At 37.2% G+C, this 14,228-nt stretch overlaps 2 protein-coding genes across 5 annotated transcripts in view; both read right to left on the bottom strand.

Annotated features, from left to right (window-relative positions):
* LOC145995151 (protein lethal(2)essential for life-like) overlaps positions 1-6,050 on the bottom strand; it is a 44,444-nt gene extending 38,394 nt beyond the window's left edge. For 2 of the 3 annotated variants that reach the window (XM_083131700.1, XM_083131702.1), the window contains exons 1-2: positions 6,010-6,050; positions 1,330-1,402 (exon numbers count right to left, since the gene is read on the bottom strand). The gene's annotated coding sequence lies outside the window, so the exon portion shown is untranslated. Of the gene's footprint in view, positions 1-1,329; positions 1,403-5,772; positions 5,883-6,009 lie in introns of those variants that run through there. The other variant, XM_083131701.1, reaches the window with a different exon arrangement.
* A 2,557-nt stretch (positions 6,051-8,607) lies between these two features.
* cert (ceramide transfer protein) overlaps positions 8,608-14,228 on the bottom strand; it is a 90,457-nt gene continuing 84,836 nt past the window's right edge. For both annotated transcript variants that reach the window (XM_083130755.1, XM_083130756.1), the window contains one exon: positions 8,608-9,806. In XM_083130755.1, the coding sequence (XP_082986881.1) occupies positions 9,679-9,806 (128 nt within the window). In that variant the 3' untranslated portion in view covers positions 8,608-9,678. The remainder of the gene's footprint in view (positions 9,807-14,228) is intronic.

Genomic DNA, 14,228 nt, shown 5'->3' with positions numbered 1-14,228 from the left:
TGGATCATTTTTGGATATGTTCTGGACATTCTGTATATGATTTTTGGACTTTCAAGTGCAACTCGGTCACGCGATAAGGACATTATCTGGTTGTTTTTATTTCATTGTGGATAAGATATATTCTGGACTATATTTTTTCAGATACTAGTTTACATATAAACATGATTTCTTACAGCAGATTCAAAACTGCTACACATAGATTATTCATTTCCAATGTAAAAACAATTTATTCTGCAGCCACATAGGCAACGAAGCTAATGAATAAAGTATTTGATTGAGTTTATAACAAGAAATTTGCTACAGAATGAAGTGGGATAGTCTAATTACATAGCAAAATGTTATTTTCTTTAAGGGTATAATATTATTGAATAACAGCGATAAAATTCCTCTACACTACATTTCTAAGTAGCCTACTAGATTTAGAGGGGAAAACTGCTCATTCCCATACCTATGTCAATCAATCAATGAATATGCTTGTGATTCAAGTGGGATGGCATTTGAAGGAGGGGATGTGTGGGTGCATTCCACACCCACGGTCCCACCCTCTGGTTCCTAATTCTTCACTATTGGGATGAAACAACTATATAAATAATTCATATAATGTCCAGATATGATTCAAGAGTAGATACTAGAAATTTTTGAAACACCACATTAAACACAATAGGCAAGTTTGACAAGAATAGAAAATACACGCTTATAGATGTGTTATTGATTGATATGCTTTATTTTTCTTAGCTTTTTGTGCCACTTTTGGCTAAGTTGCAAAGATGGGGATGAGTGATGAAATTGAAGAATGGACACTTACAAACAAACATGCACGATGTGATAATCACTCCCCGATGGGAAGCCGCTTTATCTGCGTTATCAAAATTAGAGACGATATACCATCTTTCGTGAAAATTTTACTGAGCAAACATAAAATCCACAGTTGATATCCATTTCATATTTTAGCTTTCAAATAAATACTAAAATTTTATTTTAAAAAATGCAATAACATTTAGAAAGGAAAAACAACACACTACGTACATTTGGGTTACAAATTAACATGAGAAGTAAGTTCCAATTTTAATGTTTCAAAGATAATATAGAACTGTCGTGGACCACATGTTATAAAATCACAATAGGGAAATCCCAAGCTTTATTAGTTCTGGTAGGCTCTTTTTTCATAAGGCTCCCCCCACCAAATAAAAACTTCATGCCCTTAAGTTTCCCCACGTTATTCACTTTACAACATGAAAATGGTGACCAAAAGCAGGGGGGGGGTGCTTTATGTTATTTATCAAAATAGGTAAAAAAAAAATTATAAATTCAAACCAGCAAGTAGTTTACCTTTTGGATGCTTCGTTAATCTTCTACACCACTTCCTCCACCACCATTGTAAACAGACTGGAAGCAAAATGTCCTGAAATGAACGAAGAGAATTGAAAGAGTAAATCGTTTAGATAAATCGGACTTGGAGCTAAAACCATTGAGAGGTCATCCTACAAGTAGTTTCATTTTACTTTTAGGGCCAGTAAGATCAAATCGTTAGTATACAACCTTAGTGACAATGAAGTTCGACCAGTCACAAATATAGGAGTGCGTTGTGAAAGAAGGAGAACACATGCATATGCTGAACATATTTTATTCAGCAGGCTACATGGAACAAAGGAAACATAAATTTCCGCTGCAACGCAGCAATGTATGGTGTCCACACAAAATAAAACATTTTCGTCCATCTACACGTGACATTGAAGTTCGACCACTGTTAGAGGGGATCCTGTTTACCATGGTGTGACGCCGCCCCGTCGGCGAATAACGGTGGCAATGCGTCGGGGCATGGTGCGGACGAGTCGTTCAAGGTATTCCACATCGATGCGGTGCCATTCCTCCTGCAGGCAGGCGATAAGAGCAGCCACTGTCGTGGGTCCCCTCTGTTGCACACGTCGCTTAAGAACACGCCACACATTCTCAATGGGTGAGAGGTCGGGACTCGATGGTGGCCATGGCAGAGTTCGCACGTGATGGCGAGTAAACCATTCTCTTGTCAGCCACGCTGTATGAGGCCTGGCATTGTTGTGTTGAAAGATGAGACGCCGCCTGTGGAACTGGTGCCTTCGCACCGTGGGAAGATGCCGCTCCAGTATGCGTGTGCATTCACAATGCCCTCACAGACGTGTAGTGGGCCAACCCCAGATGCCGTCATGCATCCCCATACCATCACTGACGCAGGTTTCTGTACCCGACATGCCATGGCCGTATTTAGAGGGGGGGTTTCTAGGGTTCAAACCCCCCCCGAAACATCTGACATGTTTGATTAATGGAAGTTCAGAAACCAAAATCTGTAACTCTCTTCAAATTTTTTTTTTTTTCGAAGCATCACAAAAATACAAGGAGACAATGTTGAAACGATCGAATTTTCATACATTTGGAATTCTGGAAGTTGAGTGAAACAGGGTTTATTCTCGGAATCGTAGCCCACCCGCGACCCCTCCATTATCACTTCTGGTGTCCTCTTTCCAGTGTTGTTCCTGCGTCACAAGGAATATCGTAGACTGAAAATTCCGTTATGATTGTCCCAAAATTCCCTTTCCAACTTTTAAATTCCCTGTCCGATAAAGTTGAAAATCTCCCTTGATAGGAGTTCAAACCTAGGATCTCCAGTTTCGTAGCGCATTACGTTCGCGATTGAGGTTACAATCCATGCACCAGGATAAGTTTTTAAAGAGAATAACTGGTTCCACACTTTTCAAAATTCCAAATATTAAGTTTTAAGATCAAACAACAAAAACTTTATGACTAAAATTTCCATCTAAATTATAGAGCTTTTTCTTGAAGGTATCTTAAAATTTAATAACAAAGTATAATAATTGTGCATTTCAGTACACACTGTACGAAACGGAAAAACACAACAAAAGAACAACCTTGTGCTGGATATTCACTCATCTGCTGGATTGAGTAAGCCCCCTTAAGGATATAATAATATTAATAATAATTATTATTATTTTGGAATAAAATTGTTTTATTATTATGAAATTTCGATTATTATTGTATAATTATTGTTATTATTTCTATTATTCAAATTTCTGGCGACACCCATGGGAACAATTATGAATGAACCCCCCCCGAAAATTTTTCCTGCCTACGGCCATGCGACATGCATAACATTTTGCTTCATTCTGTTCCTCCTTCCGACAAATGACTGTTTTCCGTATTTTCCCATACACAACATTGAAAATGGATTCGTCCGTCCACAAAACCCTGTTCCACTGCCGAAATGTCCATCCCCGGTACATTCGTGCCCACCGAAGTCGATTGCCTTTGTTCAACATGGAAAGGAAGGGTTTACGTTTCGCCTTGTACAGTCGGTAACCGCATCGCTGTAGGTAACGGCGAATGGTTCTGGTTGACACTTCAATGTGAAAGCGTTCTCGAGTCCACAGAAACATGATTGTTGGTCTGGATATAGCGCCTAAATATCCGTAGGTCACGCACGCTCAGCAGGAGTTTTCGACCGGGGGCTTACCTGGCTCTGTAGTACCTGTATTTTGGTGGTGTTTGATGATGCAGTGGACGGTTGACTTGGGTAAGTTCAGTTGGCGCCCTATTTCCCGTTCACTGAGTCCATCCCGTTGCAACTCCACCACTCTTCTCCTCACGGTGTTGTCAATAGGTTTGCCCCTGGCCATGGTGATGATGCACTGCGGTTCCTCGGTGCACAGCACGCGCTTATATACGGCGGACTCCCTTATCGTGTCCGTGACGTCATGCTTCCGTCGAATGCGCCACTATCTGGAATTTACCGTATGGGTCTGGTGCCTGGTCGAAGTTCAATGTCACGCGTATGTTCCCCATTTTCGTTCTTTACGTGACCTTGGGTGCAACATGCTGGGATCACGATTCTTGCCTGCTCACACGCCTCCTCTTACACACATGCATCACTTCTGCGGGTCACCCATTCCACCGCCTATGCCTCTGTGCATTTAATCACATATTCCTTTCTGGTCGAACTTCATTGTCACCAGGGTTGTAGTTTTACCACATTTCAAATACCCTTTTCAAAGCACTTTCCCCCTAGTGGAGGCATCGGGAAGCATGTAAAACATTGACCACATGTTGAAATATTTAAATGTCTTTAAGATGCCGAGTCACCACAGAAAAAAAATTCTCAGGCCTCCCTGATAAGTCCCCTTGCAATAAAGGGTGCTGGGTTTGATTCTGGGATAAACTATACACATAAGATTCCTAGCATGAAATCCATTAAGCAAAATTTCAAATTTGCACCATTACCATACACCTGATCCATGCAATCCTTTGTACATAAACTCAGTCCATCCAAATCTGAGAGACCAGGCCCGTAGCCGGAGGGGGGCTATGCTCACATTGACATTAGGTAAAACTATTTTGTATGATTTGTTTGCAGTGAAAAGTGAAAATGTAGACAGTTCACAACTTTAAGGATAAATCCACAGAACATGAACAGCAGCTATTACATTTGCTCATTTTGTTTATGAGCTGAAGTCTAAGTAGCTGCAAGTATTTAGGAGATTATCTGAACTTTGTAAGTTCTTTCATAGGAGAGCTTCTTTATCTGCACATTCCATTTAGACAGAAACCTGCGACTTTGACATCATCATCCACATGTACATCAAAGGTCAACAGCTCCCAAGTTTTGGGAACGAAGGGAAGTTTCATTGCTTCGGAATGTACTGTAGGCACTTGAGATTGAATATTGTGCATTTTTTTTTTTGTGTGATATACACAGTGCGGCAATTTGAAATTGAGACTGGTGCTGTAAAAAATGAACAAGTCTTCACAGAAAGTTACTTACCTTGGATCATTCAAAGTAGGACCCTCCTGCATTCACACATCATAGCGCAATGCCTACCAGAGCATGGAAGGATTGCTGGAATTAGTTTTGTGTAACGCTGTTTAAAATCCATGTCGTAGCCTTCTTGATTGTTGGTTCATCATAAAAGTAGGAACCTTTCAGTGCAGATTTTGGTTTAGAAAATAAAAAATAATCACACAGAGCCAGATCCAGTAAGTAGGCAGGGTGTGACAACACACAGTCGATTTAGGGCCAAAACGTTCTTTGCAATCACAGTCTTGTGACTTGGGGCACTGTCATGAAGCAGATGCCAGCTGCCATCATCCCAATACTCAAGCCTCACACGTGTTATTCATTGCATCAAACGTTTCAGTACCTCAAAATAAAATGCAACAGTAACAGTCTGTCTGAAATTTCAGTCTTCAGTAATGATTGTCCTCACTTTCTCAACCAATTTTGTGTTCTCACCGTCCCTGCTACACCAGGATGCTCGTCGTGTTCAATTGGTTCGTCCTTCACTGAAACACGTAAGCCATTCAAATACACGCATACAGGATAAACAATTGTCCCTATAGACTTGCTACAACATGTGAAACGTTTCCGCAGCGGTTTTACCTAAGAGCACACTAAAAGCTGATGTTTGCTCTTTGTTCCATGTTGAAATCACGACACGTGCCCACATTCAACGCCACAAGCGGCAATGAACTCTGCGACGATTGTTCGTGAGATACCAGTTACTTGTTCGCACCACAGAATTCTTGCACAGTGGTGCCACCTATAGAGGAGAAAATCAGTCTCAATTTCAAATTGCCCCAGTGCGTAAATTTCTGCATCATCAAAAGTAGTATGGAGTGTGTAAGGGAAGATTTCAGTATCAGTCAATTAACACTTACAAGAGATGTTTTAAAAGATGTAGAAAAGTGCAGTATTTGTATGATATTTATAAATTTCATATAACGTACTTAGATTCAAGCCAGTAAAACAACTGCATCTTTAATCTCATGACGAAGAATGCCTAATCTGTACAAGATAGAATTTAGCTTGCAAGAATCCCTACAACTGGAATAATCTTATGAAATCACCCCTTTTACCATCATTCTTACTTTTACTGTACAGCATCATACTAGAGAAAAAAAAGAAGTGATCTACACAAAGTGTGTCTATTTTTTAAAAACAAAGAATAAGCAAACCTAACTCACCCAAACATCTTGTAGTCGCTTCTATGATACTTCAGAGGCGCTTTATTGTTGCTTTTTCTTTGTTGGCAATCTTTTGTGATATTTTTTGCATCATTTATTTGAGATATTTAACAGTTAAGAAATACAATTCTCGATTGCTGGTTTTCGCATCTCTTGCTCACATGGAAAACCAACTTTGTTGCCTACATACAAGCCTTCATAGGCTTGAACTTCGATCAATAACAATAAAACATTTTTTATAACTTAAAATTCCATCCATTTGGCTTATATCTCAGAAAAGTTATCTGTAACTTCTTTAAGTCTAACTTCCTAGCCAGAGACTATTTGATGGATAGAAATGTCAAACTTTTCAGTCTTTCTTGTTAATATTTTAACATGGTGGTTAGACCTCTCTGGAGCCCGTTTGAAGAAATGGATTGCGGTGAAACTTGGTATAGAAGCAATACAGACCATGAGAGAGTGAATGTCAATAATAATAAAAAAAAAATAGTTCAAATTTTCACCACCAGGTGGAAATGTGGTGCTGAAATAATGACAACCAGTAGTTGGACAAGCAAAATTTTATTTTCAGTTGATGTCAGTACAGCATTGTTCAACATGCCAGCTGTCAGAATTTCCCGGTGAAAGGTAATCTGGAAAACCTCTGGAGATGACTCAATCATTGCCAAAGTTGGCATGAAGCAGGTCAATCAATTGTCGAACAACATGCGAGGATTCCCCATTTTGCATAAAGATAGAGGCATCTAAAATTCATAATTCTTACAGGCAAGAAAGACATGCTGTGCAAGGAGTTGAGCACAACGTGCAACACCACCTTATGGTGTCAGCTTCTGCAAGCAAATGGGACCCAGAATGAAATCATACAGTTATGAAATTTGAATGCAACGGTTGTTCGAGTAACTAATTTCCATATGGTGGCAATTTTTTAAATTTTTATTATTCACTCCCCCCCCCCCCCTCCACCCATGATCTGCCTGACCTCTATACCAAGTTTTACTGCAAACTGTTGTTTCGAATGGGCCCCAGATGTATCTGATTAAGGGAACTATAATTCTTAACCACCAGGTATTTTCCTTTTATGTCAGCAAATGTAATTAATAATAATAAAACCTGAAATAAGCAGCAACGAAAAAGTAGTAAATAATAGCCATTTTGAAATTAATAAAATAAAAGTAAACAAATTCATTCTGCCTTGAACTTAGATGTAGGATAATTCTATACAATGTGGTGGGTGGCATTCTACCGTTTGCTATTCACAATCAAAATACATTCCTGTTTGGATTGTTCTGGGATATGAGGCTCCTCTGCTATGTTCGTGGAATTTCCTTTTCAAATACATTTTGAATTATGAATATAAAATTATATGTTGCACATTGGAGTATTGCATGGGAACACTTATGCTCCCTTGTACTCCTTCAAGACTCCCACCCTCGATAGTGTAAGTTCGAGCATGCACAATGGAATATCATTTTAATGTGACAATAATCATAGACATGCTTATGTAAATATCGGCCTTGGAAGTTTCAGTTCACAATCATCTATTTTATTTTCAATATCACTGAATTGGTAACTAATCTACATTTTTTTTTTATTTTCAATATCACTGTGTATTGATAACTAATCTACGTTTTTCAAAGGAGATTATGACTATATTAATTTAAGTTTCAATTTCACTGCATCTTTCACTTTAAGATCCATATTTGTGGTCCCACTACCAAAGCCAAATTACGGTGATACATGTACTACCGGGTATGAAGTAAGTTCCAGATGTTTTGAACTTTCCAGCATTATTCGCTTGAGAAGCATCTCACAATTCCGTATGCTATTTAGCATCGATTGTGCTAAAACGATGCTCGAGCGAAATTCTCTCTTTACAGCACTAAGATAAAACTTTATGTTCTTTTACCTCATACACTATGGAATAAGTCGTTTATATAAAAATATTCCTCAAAGAAATAAAATGCCAATTATTCCACATGAAATATTTCCTATTGTTAATAAAGTGCAAGCAAAATAAGCAGATGTGTTCAATTTTAGCAATATTTCAGTAAAATTCCATAGTGCTTGTTTGAAACAGAATATCTTGCAATAGGCTAAATCACAGAGCTCATAAAAATGAATGTGCCTTCTTTTGTGCACATCTATTTATGGTAAAATAAACAATTCTCAAGCACAGTCACACTGCTTGTAGTACTTTCCTTCTGTATTAGAGTCCTACTATTTTGATTTCAAGATCAAATTAATATGTATTGTGTGTGTGTGCACGTGCATGCATGTATGTATGTATGTATGTATGTATGTATATATTTGCCAGAGTTCCTTTGAAGTTGTCCATTGAGATTTTGTTGTTTAGAAGGGAGTGAAATGTAACTAGTGGAAGGATATGCACACAATGAACAAAAACATAGATCATAATTATTTTGATGACAATCGTTTATGTTAAATCTTAGTACTGCATATGCATGGCAATTGACATGCAAAAATAAAATCCGTATCAATCTCTTCATTTTTATACAAGATTTGATCCATATTTATATATATATCTAGTACTTACCTTACAAGTAAATATATACATTTTCAGGAACTTTATATGCAATGTCAAAAAATGTAACTTCTTTTATTTGCAAAATTTTCTCCCACAACAAATTGTATCAAACACAATAATATTCATACAGTACAGTTCACAGTTGTATGATATATTTTGGACTTTGTAATCACTGTTCGTTCATATTTCAATACATTGGCCACATAAAAAAAATGGCACCAGTTGGGTTCACTGTAGGTCAAATAAAACTTTGCAGATAACTCACCATAGAATTCGTTGAATCTGTGGACATGCATCCCTTGAACAACAGTACGATCAAATATAACTTTCATGATTCCAACAATTACGAAATAAGCTTTCAAGTGACAATTAGGTCAACCTGTTCAGCTTATTTCCAATACCATGCTTGCGAATGAACACCGTGATAACAATTATAATGAATCACTCAAATGAGCCATCCAGAATGTAAAAAAAAAAATATATATAAATTGACTTCCATACAGGATTTACAGAAAGACAACTTCAAAGTACAAGGCTACAGTCTGCCAGGTTTTCAAAACACTGAATACAACATTAAAAACACTTTACAGACTTTGTGTAATTAATCATTATTGCCCCCATAAAAAAGATATATGTAGATATATTTATACACAGCACACTTTATATACAAATGCAAACATATACATTTGATTCGCTGTTACAATTATAATATTACAAAAAAAGCACACTTGTTTCATTTTTTATACACTTATTAAACAATTCCATAAAATAGTTAAGTAAATACAAATCCTGTTGGAAGCAATCAACTCACCATCACCACTTGCTCCAACCACAAGGTGTCTTCAATATAGATACTTGTGCACAATTGACAATTCTGCATACAGAAAAATTATAGAAAAGAAAAAAAAATGCTTTCTCATCTTTATCTAAGACCTGGGAATGCTAACTGTGGAATCCATCTTTAGTCTCTCACCTAAACCTTAAAATGTTTTTGTCCCAAACAACGGCAGGAAAAAAAAAAAAGTATTTGACGACCGAGATCCACACATGAAGATGCAATCTCTACGTAGAGTGTGGCTTTTCAAAATAATGTCATCTTCATCCAAGTTCAACTTTTTGATACATTAGAAAAGTATAGGTTTATCTTTACACTGATCAATAACATACTGTGTAAATCGCTTAAGGAACTTTGGATATTCTCGTTTATAAACTGCCCGTAGGACTGAGGCTGGTGCCCATCCACCAGGATTAACTGAAATAAAAGAAAAAAACCAATAAATATATATTCCCAATAAAGCATTTTGCATATAACTTAAGGGCATACTGAAAGTAATTAGCAACAATTATTAAAAAATCAGAATCCATCAAACCATGCAAATGAAGTAAATCATCACAAAATACACTTTACTAAATGCACCGAAGTAGTGTGATATCATTATCTTCGATCACGTGAACGCAGGCAGTTGTTTCAAAATGGCAGACAGTGATGTTTTTTGACTATGTGCTGTGATTTAATTCCTTGTTAAAAAGGGAATTCCTACTGCTGAAATTCAGAATAGGCTTCAGCGTGCACATGGAGATGTATGCATCGGTGCTGGCAGTGTTAGAAGATGGGTAAAACATTTTAAAGACTAAACACAAGTATCAAAGATCAACCTCGGACCAGTCGCCCACGGAATGCAACATGGAAAGAGTTGACAACATCTTAAAGAAGACAGACAGCTCACTGTGGATACAATTGCAGCAATACGTGAGATAGAACACAGTGCAGTGCAGGGAATGATTGCAAGGTTAGGCTATCAAAAAAAATTGTTGTCGCTGGGTCTCACGTTTATGGACGGCAGACCACAAAGTGCAGCGAAAAAAACACCATTCAAGAACTTCTTCCGAGATATTGCAATGAAGGCGATGATTTTCTATTGAGAATTGTAACCGGTGATGAAAGCTAGTTTCATCATTACGAAACAGAAACAAAGTGGCAGAGCATGGAATGGCACCATTCCAAGCAAAGAGAGTGCCGTCTGTTAGCAAAGTTATGGGCATTGTCTTCTGGGATGCAGAGCAGTGCATTCTGGTTGAATTTCTTGAACCTGGGATAACCATAAATGCTCGCCGTTATATCGAAACACTTCACAAGCTTTGTTGTGCATTGCGGGATAAATGTTCTGGAAAGAAAATCATTCATCAACACAATACTGCATGCCCACACTTTGCTCAGTTCACCAGGGATGAAATTTGAAAAATAGGGTGGAAACTTCTGCCTCACCCTCCCTACAGTCCCCTCTGACCATAATCTGTTCGGTTCTGTGAAGGAATAGTTACGAGGCCAACGCTACCTGACAACGCAGTACATACAGAAAACAGTGCATCAGTTTCTGTGAGCAGCTGGAGGGTATTTTTACTGTACGAGTATTTTCAAGCTTCCAGAAAGGTGGGGAAAATGCATGCAAAGAAATGGAGACCTTGTAGAAAAGTCTGTAGATTATGATGTATGTTTTTCTTTAATAAAACCAGAACTCTGTTCATGAAAAATTGGTGCTCATTAGTCATTACTAGAGGCACATATTTTTGGTAAATATAAAAGCAAAATTTCGGTACAAAAACAGAGTCGATTTCAGGTACAAAAGCGGTAAATGAAATAAAATTTCGGTGTTATAGCGGTGAATAATCACATCAAAAGTGTTATATAAAATTACATTTTGGTTTTAAAATTGTGAATGTAATACTAAATTTGATTTAAAAACTGCACTATTACACAAAATAAACATATCCCTTGTAACAGCACATTAAATCATTACCAGAATATTAAGTCTATTCCTGTATAAAGGAATCCATTTTTGCTTCTCAAATATTTACAGGAGAACTAATCAATTTTCCATGAATTGCATAACTCACAGGATACTTCAGACTTCAGAAAGTGTCGTGTCAGTATATAAACGGTAAATTTCGTGTTTAAGAGTATATTTCGCATTTTGCAGTTCATTTCGCATCATTTCGTGACAAAACAAGGTAGGAAAATGCACCTCACACCTTTCAGAAACATGAAAAATTAACATTACAATGTGTTATTTCACATTTCGTGTTTTCGTCAAAAACGAAATATGCATGCCTCTAGTCATTACTTTCATTATGCCCCTCGTATAAAATTACAAACTTTCCTAAATTTCCAGAACTTTGACTTGCATATACACAATGTTACTTCTGTGGTACAACCACTAGCTGGCCCATGAAAAAGTGAAGATATCCAAACAGCTTTGTACAAATTAATTTATGATTAATTTTCAAAGTCACTCCGAGTTACACTGTGAACACTACCATGTACAGTGGGATCCATTAGTATTATCGTGCAAATTGTCCATCACCATGTTCGTGCATTTTATTTGACTCGATAAGAGCTTCAAGAATTAAAAGAAAACTCAAAACAAGCTGTTGACAACTTCTGCACCAGCATACATAAAAATCCATCGCTTAAAAACACATGGGATGTAACAAAAAAGTTAATGAAATAGTCGTGGACAATTTGCATGGTAATACTCATGGATCCCACTGTACATGAACATCCTGGAGCAATTGTCTGAGCAGTTAACAGATCATGAGCAAGAATACACATTCTTTCAGCAGGGTAGACAACTTGTCATACATCACAATTGTCCTTCGCAGAGTTCACGAGGTATTCACAGAAGAACGTACAATGAGCAAGAGATAACCAGACTTAAAGAGTGTATGACTTTTACCTGTGGAGTTATTTCAAGAGCAGGGTATATGAACTAATTCCCGGACTGTGGCCAAACTGAGAACAGCAGATTGAAATTTATTTTCAGAGTACCGACCATGTGGTGTTGCAAAATGTGTTTCACACAATGATTCTACAGGCTTAATGTTGCATAGGGACTGGCAGAAACCACTTCCAGCACCTACTGTAATAGGTAAGTGCTTGCTTTTCCATTCCTATGTTTCAAAACACATGGGAAAGTATACCAGGAGCTGGTTCGGGATTTCATGTTGTCTCCATGACAAATGCTTGTAGTCTATAGCTATTGTTTAAATGTATTGATGTTCCATCTACAACGCAACCCAGAGTTGGGGATAGTAGTTTTTGAACCGGAAGTGGTACACATATAATCCTTATACCAAATTGAAGCCTTGTTCATGCATATATTTTTAAACCGGGGAACAATGTTTGGACTTCATTAGTGTCCACGCAGTGTTGCCAGATGTAACGGGAAGTGTAAATGAATTTTTTTACAAAGCATGAAAAATGGCACATAACACACATGTACGGACATGCCGTCGGTAATTTACAGTTTGGTTAGGTGGATTAGCTCGGCATCTATGGCAATGAAAAAAAAATGTTCATTTCTATCGTTAGCCAATTGGATGAGGCATCTAAGGGGGAACTAGGAAAATCGTTGTTTTTACAAATTAAGACTGTGCATTGGCAACACTGCTGGTGTTTCAGTGCCACAAAGGTGTGTTTCAAAACTGTATACATCATGCAATTACTAAAAACAATAAAAAAGAAACAGAAATTTTCAAGAAAATAGTGTTACTTACATGCACCTGGCAACCATGCGATAAGTTCCTTACTTCATCTGAATATGTAATTGCTGTCAATGTTAATGACAATAGCTCATTGTGATAAATTCCTGATGCATCGCATGGTTGCCAATTGCATGAAAGTAACACTATTTTCATGAAAATTTCCAAGTTTTATTTTTATTGTTTCCGGTAATTGCATGATGTATACAGTTTCAAAACACACCTTTTGTGGCACTGAAACATCAGCAGTGTAGCCAATGCACAGTCTTAATTTCTAAAAACAACGATTTTCCTAGTTCCCCCTTAAAGACGCCTCATCCGATTGGCTATCGGTAGAAATGAACATTTCTTTTTCACTGCCATAGATGGCGAGCTAATCCACCTAACCAAACTGCAAATTACCGACGGCATGTCCGTACGTGTGTGTTATGTGCCATTTTTCATGCTTTGTAAAAAAATTCATTTACACTTCCCATTACATCTGGCAACAATGCGTGGACACTAATGAAATCCAATCATTGTTCCCCGGTTTAAAAATATATGCATGAAAAAGGCTTCAATTTGGTATAAGGATTGTATGTGTACCACTTCCAGTTCAAAAGTTGTACTATCCCCAACTCCGGATTGCGTTGTAAATGGAACACCCAATACAAAAAATGTATATCTTGAAAAAAGGGACATATTTGTGGTGTTGAAATGTTTAGAAAGTATGAACCAAAGGAGAAATACTATTCATGTATATGAATTAAAATTCACAATGTGACCACTCTAGTAACATGAGAAATTGCAAAGAACCATGTTTCCACATTATTACTGTTATTATAAAATATGTCTCGTATGGTGTGGTTTCAATATTTTTATTGATCACTCATGTTATGTGATTTTAATTATTTTATTGATCAACAGTTTCAATAAATATAAAGTCCACTTTTATCAGAAATATTAACGTAAGAAAGTAGAAAATGAAAAAGACCACAAAAATACATGAAGGAAAACAAAATGGAAGGAACAATGGGGTGAATAATGGTTAAATGCAATTACAGAGAGAAACAAGAACTATCATGTTTTCAAACAATAGGAAGACTGACTTTCATGGTAATGACACAAACATAATTTACCACTAATTATTACACAG

Source organism: Lepisma saccharinum, chromosome 11 (genome assembly GCF_977018435.1).
Source record: "Lepisma saccharinum chromosome 11, izLepSacc3.1, whole genome shotgun sequence".
Classification (NCBI taxonomy): domain Eukaryota; kingdom Metazoa; phylum Arthropoda; class Insecta; order Zygentoma; family Lepismatidae; genus Lepisma; species Lepisma saccharinum.
The sequence above is the reverse complement of the archived record's forward strand: the minus strand, read 5'-3'. Positions and strand labels throughout refer to the sequence as shown.